The sequence below is a fragment of the Tiliqua scincoides genome, chromosome 1, assembly GCF_035046505.1.
Source record: "Tiliqua scincoides isolate rTilSci1 chromosome 1, rTilSci1.hap2, whole genome shotgun sequence".
Lineage (NCBI taxonomy): Eukaryota > Metazoa > Chordata > Lepidosauria > Squamata > Scincidae > Tiliqua > Tiliqua scincoides.
The window spans coordinates 2,203,981-2,220,188 of record NC_089821.1 but is presented as its reverse complement, the minus strand read 5'-3'; the positions used below and the strand labels follow the sequence as shown (position 1 = coordinate 2,220,188).

At 49.9% G+C, this 16,208-nt stretch overlaps 2 protein-coding genes across 9 annotated transcripts in view; one reads left to right on the top strand and one right to left on the bottom strand.

Annotated features, from left to right (window-relative positions):
* Positions 1–1,918: 1,918 nt before the first annotated feature.
* Positions 1,919–2,938, top strand: INSM2 (INSM transcriptional repressor 2). Its single transcript, XM_066612015.1, has one exon. It carries the CDS (start codon positions 1,919–1,921, stop codon positions 2,936–2,938), a length of 1,020 nt encoding a protein of 339 aa, XP_066468112.1.
* A 1,093-nt stretch (positions 2,939–4,031) lies between these two features.
* RALGAPA1 (Ral GTPase activating protein catalytic subunit alpha 1) overlaps positions 4,032–16,208 on the bottom strand; it is a 186,212-nt gene continuing 174,035 nt past the window's right edge. For 4 of the 8 annotated variants that reach the window (XM_066613686.1, XM_066613722.1, XM_066613713.1 and 1 more), the window contains one exon: positions 5,160–5,217. Coding sequence is in view for 3 of the 8 variants with exons in the window: in XM_066613742.1 (XP_066469839.1) it covers positions 5,069–5,217 (149 nt within the window). In the remaining 5 variants the exon portion in view is untranslated. Of the gene's footprint in view, positions 5,218–7,889; positions 7,926–16,208 lie in introns of those variants that run through there. The other 4 variants (XM_066613742.1, XM_066613750.1, XM_066613759.1 and 1 more) reach the window with 2 other exon arrangements.

The window sequence follows — 16,208 nt, the reverse complement described above, 5'->3', positions numbered from 1 at the left end:
ACAATTATTTTTAAGAAAACCAACAACCTGAAAAAAGCAGAAACTTTGTTAAAAGTGGACAAAATGAGAAATAAACACAGCGCCCGATTTCTTGTTTAAAGGCACTGCGGTTACCCTTTAGGACTGGTGCCTCTTGCAATGTCCCCAAGTGAAGGGTTAGACCAGGGGTGTCCAAAGATTTTGGCAGGAGGGCCACATTATCTCTCTGACACTGTGTTGGGGGCCGGGGGGGGGGAAGAATTAATTTACATTTCAAATTTGAATAAATTTACATACATTTACATAAATGAATACATTAAAGATGAACTTATATGAATGAAGGAAGGTCTTGCAATAGCTCAAGGCCTATAAAAGGCCTTGCACAAAGCAAGGCTGGCCTTTCCTTTGCTGCCTCTGCTGCATCACAGACATGAAACAGCAAGCAGTGGAGGGAGCCCTCATCCCACAGCTCACTCAAGAGGTCAAACAGTCGCCCTTACGCTGAGAGCAGTTGTGTCAGGCCAGTGTGGGCTCCAGTAAATCTCCGGTGGGCAAGAGGCTCATTTTAGACTTGGGACTCCATGAGGGCCGCATTGAGAAGCCTCAAGGGCCGCATGTGGCCCCAGGGCAGGGGTTTGGGCACCCCTGGGTTAGACCAAAGGCCCTGCTTTCAGTTTCCACCCCCAGACACGCTCTGTGGTTTCTTTGCAGGGATGTGTGGTGGGTGGGGAGGCAGGTGAGAGAGCCCCCCAGTCCTTCAAAAGTGCCACTGTGTGAGGTGCTGGAGCACACTCAAGCCACGTGCAAAGCTCTGCCCCTCCACCCACTGCATGCCCCTATTCCTTGGTACCTTTCTCAGACCCCCCTGAGGGTCAGTCCAGCTCTCCCTTCATTTTCGCCCGCAGGATGACACCAGCCTCTCCTGCTCTGCTTGCTGGTTATGGGCAAGGAACCTTTTCACCTGCAGGCTCGCTGGCCCCCCCAGCCCCCCCTCAAGAGTAGCCTGCGGGGCACCCTCCAGTGCTCCAGAGCGGGCCGAACTGTACTCTCATCCTGCCAGTGCTCTGCTCGGCGCTTGGGGGGCACAAGGGGAGGTCCCTGCCCCGAGGAGCCTGCAGTCAGGACTGTGAAGACGGGAGGCAGAGACAGGGGGAGAGACCTCGCGAGGGTCGCGGGCAGCGGCCGCAGACGGGCTCGGCTTCCCTCCTGTCGGGGCTCCGCTTGGGCCAAGAGTGAGGGGAGCCGGTGGGTCTGGGGCAGGATGGCGGGCGTTTGGGGAGGGAGGGGGAGCGGACCTTGGGGCGGCAGTCGAGGGTGGGGGGCCGGAGCGCGCAGAAGGTCCGGATCGAGGGCGGCTGGTCCGGGAACACTCCGGGCACCGGAGCTGCTGCGGAGCCGCGAGAGGCGCCAGGTCGGCGGCAGAGTTTCGAGGAAGCGGGGGGGGGGGCGGACGCCGGCCGTGCGGGGGCTCCTGGGGCGCTCCGCTCCCAGCCCCGCGGGCAGAGTCGGGGGGAGCCCGGCTGCGGCTGCCGGCGGGGGCGCGGAGCGGCGCTCGCTGGGGCTCCGTCCGGCTGGTGCTGCTGGACAGCTCCCGGGCGCGGCCGCCCCGTCCAGGCTCCCCGGAGGAGGGCCGGGCGGGACGGGGGGCTCTGCGAGGCGGGGTCCTCTGCCAGGATCTCGCCCGCCCGCCCGCAGGACCCCCGGGCTGCCCGCTGCCGCTCCGTGCTCAGCCCGACGGGGCCGGGCGGGGGGCCGCGCGGGCGAGCAGCACCTGGGGCGGGACCCGTGCGCAGGTGAGGAGGCGACCCTCCCCTCCCCTCCCCGCTCCTGATTGGCGGCCCCGGGCGAGGGGCGGGATGACGCCCCCCCCCCGCGGGCCGGGGCTATAAAGGGCGCGGGCAGCAGCGCGGCCACTCAGCGCAGCCCGACGGCAGCGGAGATGCCGCGGGGCTTCCTGGTGAAGCGCAGGAGCCGCCGGCCGGCCGCCGCCTTCCGCCTGCGCCCCCCGGGCGGGCCGTCCGCAGCCGGCCTGGAGGAGGCGCCCCGCGCGCCGCAGCCGCCGCCGCCGCCCCGCTCCCCGCCGGCCGCCGCCTGGGGCGCGGGCCCCGCGGACGGGGCGGCCCCGGCCGAGCCTCCGCCGCCGCCGCCCGCCCCGCCGGCCCCGCCGCCCGCCGCCCCGCGCCCGGCCGCGCCGTCGAAGAGGCCGAAGGCGGCGCGCAGGCTGAGCTTCGCGGACGAGGTGACCACGTCGCCCGTGCTGGGGCTGCGCATCCGGGCGGCGGCGGAGGGGGCGGCGGGGGCGGCGGGCGCCGTCGGGGGGCCGCGGCGGGGCGCCTTCGTCTGCCAGCTGTGCCGGGAGCCCTTCGCCGACCCGCCGGCGCTGGCGCAGCACCGCTGCTCGCGGATCGTGCGCGTGGAGTACCGCTGCCCCGAGTGCCAGAAGAGCTTCAGCTGCCCCGCCAACCTGGCCTCGCACCGCCGCTGGCACAAGCCGCGCCCGCCCGCGCCCGGCGCCCCGCCGCCGCCCCCCGAGGGCGCGCCGCCCGCCCCGCCGCCCGCCCAGGAGCCCGCCGCGCCGCCGGGCGCGCCCTTCCTCTGCCCGCACTGCCGGCGCGGCTTCCGGCGCCAGGCCTACCTGCGCAAGCACCTGGGCACGCACCGGCCCCCCGACGGCGCCTTCGCGGCCGCGCTGCGCGGGCCCTTCCCCGCCGACGCCCGCGCGCCGCGCCCGCCCTGGGCGCCGCGCGCCGAGCTGCTGCTGCCGCGCGCGCCCCCCGACGGCCCCGCCGCCGCCGCCGCCCCGGAGCCCGACGGCCGCCTGGCCTGCAAGCGCTGCCCCGCCGCCTTCCTGGGCCCGCCCGGCCTGGCCTGCCACGCGCCCAAGTGCCCGCCCGCCGCGCCCGCCGCCGACGGCAGGCCGCTGCTCCTGCTCCAGCTGCCGCTCCGGCCCGCCTGCTAGGAGAGCCGCAGCCAGAGCCGCGCCCGCGCCCGCCGAGGGAGACTCCGCGCCCAGGCCTTCCAAGAGCAGCGCCACGGCGAGACCGCGCGCTCCGCGCTCCCCACGTGCTGTCCAGGTGCCTCTCGGGCCAGACCTTCTTCAGTCGCACCCCCTGGAAGGCAGCAGGTGAAGGGAGTCCAACTCTGAGCAGCCAGAGCAACGTGGGAGCCGGCCCAGCTTTCAGTCTCAGCCTGGCAGGCAGGCTTCCCTTTCCCCTTCCATTTGCTTTCCCCAGAACTCCAGCGCTGCCCTATACGGGGTGATTTTTAAACATGTCCAGTATGGAGCCAGCCCTCAATTCTTGAGACACCCAAGAGAAGCCCCGAAGGGCAAAAGCCTGCTCCCTTCTGACACTTTCCCTCCTTGCCAGGATGAATTTCCTCAGCGTTGCCACCCTGACCCTTCAAAGATGGCACCCAATGCTAGCGAGGGAAATAATCTATAGGAACAAAGTTAGGCAGAAATGTTTTATATATATTGAAAAGCTTCCTTTCCAAGGCACCAGTTTTTTTTCTTGTAAGCCAATCAACAATTGTTTTGACTGCAAGCTCCTATTTTAATGTCACCGTTCCTCAGCTAAACAAATGAGAACCGCAGCTGCCACCATCCTCCCCCATTCTCTTAACTTCAACAGGGTACCTGGTTGACTTTTCATGTATTTGCATAAGTAGGGCTGTGACAGTGTCTTATGTGATGACAGAGCCGGCAATTACACAATGTAAACAGCAGGCAATTCTCTGATTGTGAGAACAGACTTGGCCAACCACACTTGGCAGTGCAGCTCTACTTGCTGTAGAAGACCTTGTGCACGTGTTAAACATTTTAGGCAAAATGAACCAAAATTGCCTGAGGCACAAGCCAAGTTTTGAGGACAGATCACATCTGGAATTATTAAATGAGACTAAGGGGAGCATCTGTAAACCCAACTGTAAGAACTCAGCCCACCTGGCCAGTCCACGGCAGCTCTCCACTCTCCTCATGAAGTCGGTCAAATTGCTACTGATTTAGGTGAAAACCTTTCCAATCTTTGCAGTGCAAAACAGAGTAGACAGAAGGTGGTAAGAATAATTTTATTGTATTATTAAATAGCATGTCTCTTCTTCAACCATTACAAATTTGTATATACTACACGGCGAACAAATACATCAATATATATTTCTATAGTTGCCCGGGTGAGGGACAGATATTTACACATGCAGTTAATACCGGTGCCATGCTATACGTTGTTAGAGCAGAAGATGGCAAATGACACACGCGGTGGTTGTTCTTCGGAAGGAAAATGCCTCTGGGACCGGCAGGAGTGTGGGGTGGAATGTGGTTGCAGATACCTCTGCCCATACACGGGCACCCTAACCCTTTTCTTTTTATGTTCAGAATGGTATACAGCTCAGAGCGAAGGACTGACATGGCAAAGTGCTTGAAAATCTGTGTGTTGAGCAAGGAGCAGCCTCACTTCTGGAGGAAGAGAAGGATTTTCTGACTGGGGTCATAGCTTCCAGTGGGAAAGCCAACACTAGCAAGAGAGAGCAGGCAGCTGTTTGTACTTGGACACTGTGATCCTGCTGTTGGGTCTATCCGGCAGTGAATGACTGCAAAAGAGGCAGCGCTGGGCCTCTGCTTACCGGGAAGGGCTGATTCTTATCACCTAGATGTGCATAATTCTGTATATTTTAGCATCACTATGAAGAGGGCTTGAGAAAAGCCTCTTCATTTGAGAAGTAGTACATTCACGTGCACCTGTTACATTATTGAAAGGGCTGCGCAATGAACAGAGCAGAACATGCCTGCAGCCTCCAGCTCCAGGGACGGCTCGCAAGCAACCCCAGAAGATAAAAGAGAGCAGCTGCTTTGATTGCGGAACGTCTCACAAAGACAGATAAAAAGGTGCAGAAAGGCCACTGCACGGCAGGCGATGGCAGCAGCAAGTCGGATAAAATGTTCTAACAAAAGCTAAAATATTTTCACTTGGAAATAAAATTTCAATATGGTTTGCTAAAATAAATGTAAGAATGGAGGAGCAAGGAAAAGTATTGTCCTTAGGCACAAGGGAGAAGCTGACTTCTGGGGGGGGGGAAGAGGCTTCACCCCTTCTTAGGTCTTGTTGGCTGAGCCAGAGGAGCGCCGCAGCTTCATTGACATGCGGCTCTTGCTAGTCCGGGGAGAGATGGGGAAGGTTAGATTGGGCCCGTCCATCTGCGCTGTGGCTGGAGCTTCGGACGCCTGAGTCTCTGGGTAGGAGCCTGCAGGAAACAAGGACAACCACACAGATCAGGACAATTTGTGACAGCAGAAAATTAGGAAAGAGCAAGTCCCCAGCATACGGCTTTGCTTGGTGTAGAAGGAGCAGCACTGGAGAACCAGCTGCCAGAACCAGCAAACCAAGCCCATTCCCCACCCCTGTGTGAAAGGCCCAATGGGAACTGCAAGCCCCGAAGGAGGCAGTTCATGACAACAAGGCAGGGAGTGCTAGGCTGGAGGAAAGACTAAAAAGAGTTCAGGCTGGCACCTGTTTTCAGCTCCACACTCTTGACATATCAGTCCCTACAGAAGTACAGGGCAGAAACATTAACAGATTATGCTAGTTGGATACACTACAAGGTTTGTTATCTTTGTAAAAGGAACAAGATGAATTTGAGAGACAGCCTGGTACAGATTCCAAAGCAGAGCAATTTCTCCTGGGTAGGCCAAAAAGGGGAGAGGCAGGAACAGCAGCAGAAGAGTTAGATTGAACAGAGGTATTGCAGTGGTCAGACTTCTGTAAGAGATACAAAACCAGTCTTTTTAGGAGACCAGATCTGATTAATCAAGCAAGTGTAAACTTTTGAGGTCCGCAACTGATGGGATGAAAAAGTAATTCTTTTTTCAGTTGCTTACTCAAAGAATCTGAAGAAGATAAACACTTGCACATTCTTGTAAAGGTATCACCCTATCTGTGTTTTTTAGGAACAGCAGGGAATGCACCAACTGAAGATAGCCAAGATTTATAAACAGATACCGATTGCCTAAAACACACACACTGCCAATTCCATCCCTAAGTTCGGACAGTCTTAGCAACTCATACGGTGCTGGTGACATTGCAGACACCCAACTCCTCTGGAACATCAACTGAATCTTACTTACAGATATAGAATTCACAACTGTGCCCAATATTTGCTGGGTGTCTATTTTCAATGAGGATGAAACCAGGGAAACCAAAGTGATGCTGCAGCTTGGCAAATACTCAGGTCTTATGAAACAAACCAGCCTTCCCCTCCAAAAACACCCTATATCTCTATTTTGACCAGAAGCGCACACACCTGGAAACACTGTCCATTGCTTCTAGTGGACCTCACACACTCTGCTATGTGCCGAGAGTTTAACAGGCAAAAGCAGCAGAAAAAGCTGAAATCAGGAGGCCTCAGAGATTGAGCTGCTTTGCCTTCACAGGGATTTCAACCACATTCCTCATGGGCCCAATCCTAACCAACCTGCACAGGTGCAGTCATAATGCAGTCCCACGGTAAGGGAATGTTCATTCTCATACCTTTCAGTGGCTTCCGTGCCTGTACCCTCACCGCAGAATGCAGCGCATGCCCTGTTGGCACAACTGCATCAGTGCTGGAAAGTTGGATAGGACTCAGTATATTTTTGCCCTCAAACTGTTTAGCAGAGTTTATTCACAGTCGGGGGTCCAAAGAGCCCCAGGTGTGCACAGGATGCACTTCCCAGAGGCCAAGGTTGTTGCCTACCGTCTCTTGTGGCTCCTCCCCTCCCTGGGCACTGCATCACGAACCTGCTCTGAAAGATCCTCCTGACTTCCAGAATTTGGGGGAGGGGGCTGTGAGGGGCTGCAGTGGGAAGAGGATGCACATGGCTCATGAGAGGTACTCCATGTTTAGCCATTTGAATTCCAGAACTGTGTGAATGTACGTATTATTATATAGGCTTATGGGAAAATGTTTCTGAAACACGTTAGGGTGCAACATGCATTTTTGGGCACACACTCCACTTAAGAGCAACTTGAATCTTCAGTATCACTACCACTTTGTGGAAAAAGGTTTCCACCCCAAATCACTCAAAGGAAACATTGTCACTAATGCCATCATAAAAACAAGAACACCCACGACTGAGTTCCTGCTGAAGGCAGATAAATCTCTGGACACATCTCTTGCTTTCCTTCTGGTGGATTTCTTAAAGTGGTTACCGCCAGCCGTGATGGCCGGGTCAGAAGTCTAACACTGCTTTTAAAAGCACACTGCCATGAGGCTGATCTAATCACTCCAATGCTATTGTGTCTGCTTGGACCAAGCACTTTCTTACGAAGGGCAAAACCCCTCCCATTGCCTCCCAAATGGGGACGTTTCATTTTATCACCAGGCACTGTAGCGCCAAACAATCTACAAGGGGATGACAGCATAAAATTTACTGTGCGGGGGGTGGGGGTGGGGCAGAATCATGCACAAAGGGAAAAATTAAAAAAGCCGCCCCCCCCCGCACCAATGCCCAGAAATTCTCTCTTGTTCTTGTTTTACAAAGACTCAACATGTGACAAGTGGTGGGGGAGAGTAGAGTAAGTCACCGGTGGGTGCGCTGCACAGCATACCATTCACAGCTAGCGTGAAAGACCTTCCGTGTCAAGCCTTTGCCCTTTACCTTGAAGTGGCCCATGCTTTCTAGTGGAGGCTTGGGAAGGAGGAGAAATATCACACCATTTCTTTCTTTGTTGAGAATGAAGAAGTGATGAAGGAAAGGTGGACAGAGGTGAGAACAGGGAAGAGAGATAAAAAGATAACAGGTGAGAGACATGAGACACACACAGCAGAGGTCGGAGGGCATTTACAGATGAGGACAGAAAGGAGAAAGTTAGAATTCGTTGTCATGTGGCTACCGTGCATGCTGGAGTCAAAGAGGGATGCGTTAGTGTGCAAAATGAACCCACAGCTCAAGAATCAGGAGAAATACTCACCAACTACAGGTTACAAGGAAAAAAAAACCGGAAAAGAGAGAAAGAAAGTGTTCTATAAAAATAGTCTCATTGCTGCAAATATGATACAATCTTTATGTCAGAAGTATGTTTTAACATTCCTAAAACAGCTGACACTGTTCTATGAAAAAAATTACCTAGGATAAAACCTGCACATGACAATAATTGGTTTCTGCAAACCAGCAGTTTCCCTTTACACATGAGAAACAAAGGAGGCTCTTTCCCAAATTCTAGCTCCAAGGGATAGTTCCATGACAGCAGCTACGCTTAAAATTCACCAACTTGCAAAAGAAATACAAAGCTCCAGAAACTTTTGGTATGGTTTCTGTATACAAAATATTCTCTTTGTATTGGTAAAGAACAGGAAATTAAAGAAAAGATATTTAGCTTTGGTGAAAGTAGGAGTAAGCAAAGCCAATAGTATATTAAATGTCAGAGAGCAGTAAAGAGTTTTGTCTGATAACAATGGATGGGTAGACTAATACTGCCTATAGCACCTCACTGGTTTGTCTTTTCCCTTCAGGATTTTATTTCTTCTGTTTGGGTTTGTTAGGTATGTCCATGTAACAAAGAACTCACTGAAATCCAATAGTAATAATATATTTTATTTTAATACTGCAAACCCTAAATACAAAATGAAGTCTTTACTGACAAATAGGTGAACCCTAAAAACTGCACCAGCTGAACTTGCATATGCACTTCCCTGGGAGTAAGTCCCATTGAATTTACTAGGCCTTACTTCTGAGTAGACATGTATAGGACTGTATTATAATATTGATTCTCTTGAAAGGCCACAAATTGCTCTGTCTTCATGTCAGGTGGTTCTGGGTTCTTAGTTTTAGGCAATTTGGGGAATAAGGTGGCTTATAGAGGAGAGCTAAATGCCACAAATGTCTTAGATGATTACAATCATTTGTATTCAGAAACATGTGCTTAGAGAAGGAAAACACTGAATTTTTGGGACATCATAAAAACTTGGAATGCTATTGGTGTTAGAAGAATATTTCTTTGCTGATTTCAATCCAGTATATAAACATGTGTACAACTTTGTATATAACTTAGGAAAATATGACTTTTTAATAAAAAAGCTTGTTCATATTTTAAGACCATCTGATATTTTAGTTACATATTTTAAAAATATTTTAAAAACTTAAGGAAAGCCTTAACAAGCTTAAACGAGCCAGAAAGAAGAACTGTTACATCTACATTTTATAAGCAACTCAAGAAGTTGTACCCATGAGTGCTCTGAGACACATGCATTAACAACACGTGTTCCCCAAAACACACACTAAAGGACCTTTGAATTTGGCAAACCCCACCTCTCAGGGAAAAGGGAATCAGAGCCCACTTTGTATGGAAATGCACACATGGTTTATGGAGATTATTTACAATAGGAAGAAAAAAACACGTAAAGCAACACTGACTGACAAACTGGTGCCCCTCGGCAAGTGAGAAGGAGAGAGAGCGCAGAGGCAGCAGGGCAATCAACGAGCGAAGTAACAGCAGATACGCAGAGTGCTGGCATACAAGAGGCTCAAGAGCCAGTGGATGAAGGGTAGTCTCGGAGAAACAGGCAAGTCTCTCACAGAACGACAGCATGGCAGCACTATTCCCCCACCCTCAAGATGTGCGGCCATGCAGTTCAGCACTTGGTTACCCAGAACTTCAGCGATGACCTATGGCATCATCACCACATGCCCAGAGACCCTGTCCCACTGCAGCCACACAGCAGTGAGGACTCTTACGGGGAACACTAGTTAGCAGCAGTGGAGAAGGAAGTGAGGGGCCTGTGTCGGTGGGAGCTGGATTAGCCCAGTCTGCTAAGGAGGCAATAAGCATGAAGGAGTTCCACAGCAGTACTCCTTGGTAGTGCATTTTTTTTTACCTCACGTGGCAATGGGACCTGGAGCAGGTTTCAGATGTTAGTGGAGTGTGTGAGGAGGCACATGTGACTGAAGGCGACTCCAAGACATTTAGGCTCAAGCCCGCCCACCCAGCTGAAGTGAGACACTGTTCTTTCCTCTGAAGTGCACACACACTCCTGTTGCTGCTAATGGACTACTACTACTTTCTCCACACACCCACACACACTTCCACTTTCATCTTTCTGCTCCTGAAGAAGCTAGCAGGAAGAGGATAATTTCTGTCCCTCAGGAAAAACAGGCATTTGGTCTGCTATGGAGATAGTATACAGGTATTTCCCCTGAGATGTACTAATCAGTCTGTAGGCGCATGCCATGGTTCACCACAGACTGGGTTCTTGTGGCAGGACATAGACTTGGACTGCTTCTGCCACATACAATCTATGTCAGGAAACTGACACTACATTAATCTGCATGTTGATTAATGTATTTCAGCATGCTCAAACTGGGCACCTTGACAAAGAAATCTCTCTCAGACTGTGTAAATTAACCACTGCCAGAGGATGTTGCAACAACCAGTAGCATAAATTACTTAGAACGATCCAAGGATGTACTATTGGTGGGTTATTCTGTACATTTAAGAGACAAAGAACTAACAGCATCATCCCCTTTCAAATGAACATCCTGTGGCATTTAAGGACCCAATCCTATTGGACTTACTGCCAGAGCTCCAGCCCTGCCAATGGTACTGGGCACTGTAGAAGTGCTGTAAGGCACTCCAGCACTAGTAAGGCACACAAAGTGCTGTAAGGCACACAAAGCCAGTGGCCGCATCAGTCAGTGCTGGACCTCAGCGCTGGGAGGACACATCGCTGGAAGGCTGGGCGGTAAATGTCCCCACTGGGCAGTGGGGAAGCTTACAAGGGTGAGGAGGGGGTGGAGCTGGGCTGGTTGGAGGATCAGGCTTGGGGAAGGGGAGGGACAGAGGTTGCCACTCTAACCTATAGGTTGTAATTCTAAGGTCTGGCATGCTGTTCATGGAAAACCCCCATTTGCACAAGATGGAAGGGATGACTTTCACTAATTCTGCCTTCTCTTTGCAGCTTCCCCCAAACTCTATCTAACCCTTATCTAACATTTAAGAATATTTTTATTGTTTTGCTTTTAATATTTATGATTGCCTGATGTTGTTTTAAGACACTTTGAGATATTTTGTTACTGTAACACAAGATATAAAGACTGTAAATAAATATACAGAACACATTAATTTTGGCAGCAACTGTTACCCTGCACATGCCTAATCTCGTCTGATCTCAGAAGCTAAGCAGGGTCAGGTCTGGTTAGTACTTGGATGGGAGACTGCCCGGGAATACTGGGTGCTGTAGGCTTATACCATAGTCTTTCGAGACTGAAGGTTGCCAACCATTAATTTTATTTAGCCAATTTATATACTGCTGTTCATCAAAAACATATCAGGTGGCATATAAGAGACCAAGATGGTGATTTGTGGACATGAACAACTACATACTTGCTTTTATTCAAACACACTTTTTGACACCAAGACACACAGCAAATGTGATGTCTGGTGCGCCAATGTTTGTAACAGGTTACTGCTTATATCTTTAAAGTATCTCAATCAACAATTTATTGTTTAATCATATGGATCATCCCAAAATATACAAAAACAGGTCACATAAGACCACAATCAAATTTTTCAAAAAGGGAATTTGGTTCAATTACTAAAAGGCCCTTTTCGAAAGACCTGATGGTGGTTTATGCACTCTGTGGCCAATTTTAGATAATCTAATTTACAGCCCACAGCACAAACCTCTTATACTGTGCTGCCACTGCAAATTGAGGTACCCTGGAGGTGGCAGATTTGTCCAAACGACATAGAAAGTTTCAACTTAAACTGATCATCTTCATTTGAATAGGTTTCAACAGCCCAAGAAAATAATTCTTCCTTGTATCATTGGATACTGTTCAAAAAAATGATCTAACCTTAGAGATGTGAAGGCCCGGAAAACAACCAGAAAAATTCAGAAAAAAACGTTTTTTTCCCCGAAGCTTTTTTTGTTTTTTTCCAAAAAAATGGAAAAATTGAAAAAATAAAAAATTGATTATGGAATGTTTTATTTTAACATGATGAATAAAATATTTTAAGACAAGGTGTTCAAATATCTTCCAAATCATTTCTAAAAAATATGTAATGTATCAGATTATTCCAGTGTTTCTTAAACAGTGGGTTGGGACCCACCACGTGGGTTGCGAGCCTATTTCAGGTGGGTCCCCATTCATTTCAATATTTTATTTTTAATATATTAGACTTGATGCTACCATAGTATGAGACTGAATCTGGGGAAATGTTACAGCTCTGTACTTTTAACAGGCTATGCATATGCTTTTAACAATGATAGTAAATGGGACTTAGTCCTGAACATAAGAACAGCCCCACTGGATCAGGCCATAGGCCCATCTAGTCCAGCTTCCTGTATCTCACAGCGGCCCACCAAATGCCCCAGGGAGCACACCAGATAACAAGAGACCTCATCCTGGTGCCCTCCCCTACATCTGGCATTCTGACTTAACCCATTCCTAAAATCAGGAGGTTGCGCATACACATCATGGCTTGTACCCCATTATGGATTTTTCCTCCAGAAACTTGTCCAATCCCCTTTTAAAGGCGTCTAGGCTAGATGCCAGCACCACATCCTGTGGCAAGGAGTTCCACAGACCGACCACACGCTGAGTAAAGAAATATTTTCTTTTGTCTGTCCTAACCCGCCCAACACTCAATTTTAGTGGATGTCCCCTGGTTCTGGTATTATGTGAGAGTGTAAAGAGCATCTCCCTATCCACTCTGTCCATCCCCTGCATAATTTTGTATGTCTCAATCATGTCCCCCCTCAAGCGTCTCTTTTCTAGGCTGAAGAGGCCCAAACGCCATAGCCTTTCCTCATAAGGAAGGTGCCCCAGCCCCGTAATCATCTTAGTCGCTCTCTTTTGCACCTTTTCCATTTCCACTATGTCTTTTTTGAGATGCGGCGACCAGAACTGGACACAATACTCCAGGTGTGGCCTTACCATCGATTTGTACAACAGCATTATAATACTAGCCATTTTGTTCTCAATACCCTTCCTAATGATCCCAAGCATAGAATTGGCCTTCTTCACTGCCGCCGCACATTGGGTCGACACTTTCATCGACCTGTCCACCACCACCCCAAGATCTCTCTCCTGATCTGTCACAGACAGCTCAGAACCCATCAGCCTATATCTAAAGTTTTGATTTTTTGCCCCAATGTGCATGACTTTACACTTACTGACATTGAAGCGCATCTGCCATTTTGCTGCCCATTCTGCCAGTCTGGAGAGATCCTTCTGGAGCTCCTCACAATCACTTCTGGTCTTTACCACTCGGAAAAGTTTGGTGTCGTCTGCAAACTTAGCCACTTCACTGCTCAACCCTGTCTCCAGGTCATTTATGAAGAGGTTGAAAAGCACCGGTCCCAGGACAGATCCTTGGGGCACACCGCTTTTCACCTCTCTCCATTGTGAAAATTGCCCATTGACACCCACTCTCTGCTTCCTGGCCTCCAACCTGGCCTTGCTGAGGGAGAGTCAGCATGGCTTCTGTAAGGGTAAGTCTTGCCTCACAAACCTTATAGAATTCTTTGAAAAGGTCAACAGGCATGTGGATGCGGGAGAACCCGTGGACATTATATATCTGGACTTTCAGAAGGCGTTTGACACGGTCCCTCACCAAAGGCTACTGAAAAAACTCCACAGTCAGGGAATTAGAGGACAGGTCCTCTCGTGGATTGAGAACTGGTTGGAGGCCAGGAAGCAGAGAGTGGGTGTCAATGGGCAATTTTCACAATGGAGAGAGGTGAAAAGCGGTGTGCCCCAAGGATCTGTCCTGGGACCGGTGCTTTTCAACCTCTTCATAAATGACCTGGAGACAGGGTTGAGCAGTGAAGTGGCTAAGTTTGCAGACGACACCAAACTTTTCCGAGTGGTAAAGACCAGAAGTGATTGTGAGGAGCTCCAGAAGGATCTCTCCAGACTGGCAGAATGGGCAGCAAAATGGCAGATGCGCTTCAATGTCAGTAAGTGTAAAGTCATGCACATTGGGGCAAAAAATCAAAACTTTAGATATAGGCTGATGGGTTCTGAGCTGTCTGTGACAGATCAGGAGAGAGATCTTGGGGTGGTGGTGGACAGGTCGATGAAAGTGTCGACCCAATGTGCGGCGGCAGTGAAGAAGGCCAATTCTATGCTTGGGATCATTAGGAAGGGTATTGAGAACAAAACGGTTAGTATTATAATGCCGTTGTACAAATCTATGGTAAGGCCACACCTGGAGTATTGTGTCCAGTTCTGGTCGCCGCATCTCAAAAAAGACATAGTGGAAATGGAAAAGGTGCAAAAGAGAGCGACTAAGATGATTACGGGGCTGGGGCACCTTCCTTATGAGGAAAGGCTACAGCGTTTGGGCCTCTTCAGCCTAGAGAAGAGACGCTTGAGGGGGGACATGATTGAGACATACAAAATTATGCAGGGGATGGACAGAGTGGATAGGGAGATGCTCTTTACACTCTCACATAATACCAGAACCAGGGGACATCCACTAAAATTGAGTGTTGGGCGGGTTAGGACAGACAAAAGAAAATATTTCTTTACTCAGCGCGTGGTCGGTCTGTGGAACTCCTTGCCACAGGATGTGGTGCTGGCGTCTAGCCTAGACGCCTTTAAAAGGGGATTGGACGAGTTTCTGGAGGAAAAATCCATTATGGGGTACAAGCCATGATGTGTATGCGCAACCTCCTGATTTTAGAAATGGGTTAAGTCAGAATGCCAGATGTAGGGGAGAGCACCAGGATGAGGTCTCTTGTTATCTGGTGTGCTCCCTGGGGCATTTGGTGGGCCGCTGTGAGATACAGGAAGCTGGACTAGATGGGCCTATGGCCTGATCCAGTGGGGCTGTTCTTATGTTCTTATGTTCTTATAAGGTTTGTGAGGCAAGACTTTTGTATTGTATTGTATTGGCAACCTTCAGTCTCGAAAGACTATGGTATCGTGCTCTGAAAGGTGGTTCTGGCACAGCGTCCAATGTGGCTGAAAAGGCCAATCCGGGAGTGACAATCCCTTCCACACCGGGAGCAAGTGCAGTCTGTCCCTGGTCTGTCTCCCTGGCTATGGGCCTTCCTTCTTTGCCTCTTAGCCTCAGACTGTTGGCAAAGTGTCTCTTCAAACTGGGAAAGGCCATGCTGCACAGCCTGCCTCCAAGCAGGCCGCTCAGAGGCCAGGGTTTCCCACTTGTTGAGGTCCATCCCTAAGGCCTTCAGATCCCTCTTGCAGATGTCCTTGTATCGCAGCTGTGGTCTACCTGTAGGGCGCTTTCCTTGCACGAGTTCTCCATAGAGGAGATCCTTTGGGATCCGGCCATCATCCATTCTCACGACATGACCAAGCCAATGCAGGCGTCTCTGTTTCAGCAGTGAATACATGCTAGGGATTCCAGCACGTTCCTTACCCTTACAGAAGCCATGCTGACTCTCCCTCAGCATGAAGAAGTATGGGTACCACTGAAGCCTAGGATTGTTAAAAATTTTCCTGTTTGATGATCTCACTTCCAGTCATAAGAACATTTCTGGTGGGTCCTGACAGATTCTCATTCTAAAAAAGTGGGTCCCAGTGCTAAACATCTGAGAACCAGTGGATTATTCTAATTTCTGTGCACTGAGGACAAGCAAGTCCTAGGTTACAAACTGAACTCTCCAATGCAAGAACAAGATGGATTTCTTCCTTTAGGAAGTGCTGCTATTGTCATAAAAAAAGAAAAAGGTTTCAGTTTTGTTTTTGCATGTGGGTGGGTATGTTTGGTTCTGTTCTGTCCTCTTCACCAGGCCTCAAAGCATTGGAAGAAAATACAGCGCAACAAAAAGGACATGGAAGTATATACTTAATTTTAAAAGGCAAGAGTTTACATTTATCTGATTCTAGAAAACGTAGGGCCCAATCCTATCCAACTTTCCAGCACCGGTGCAGCCACAATGCAGCCCCAAGGTATGGAAACAAAGGTTCCCATACCTTAAGGGGGACTCTGTGACTCTTGTGCCCCACCACAAGATGCAGTGCATGGCCCCATTGGCACAGCTGCACTGGCACTGGCAAATTGGATAGGATTGGGCCCTGAATCATTTAGCTACATTAGTTTATCTTTATAACCTTTGTGTAAATAATAATTTAATTACTACTAATCTACTAATCTGGTTCTTTACTTCCCACAACCATAGATTAGTATCTTCTTGCAAACTAGCCATTAAATTATTTTTCTTTCCTAATCCCCTCAGGAAAATGGTGAGACCAACATCTAGCATATGGAGACATTTTCACATTACAA

What these genes read in the sequence shown, in the direction of transcription:
- INSM2 (XM_066612015.1), top strand. Translation starts at nt 1,919, where the DNA reads ATGCCGCGGGGCTTCCTGGTGAAGCGCAGGAGCCGCCGGCCGGCCGCC.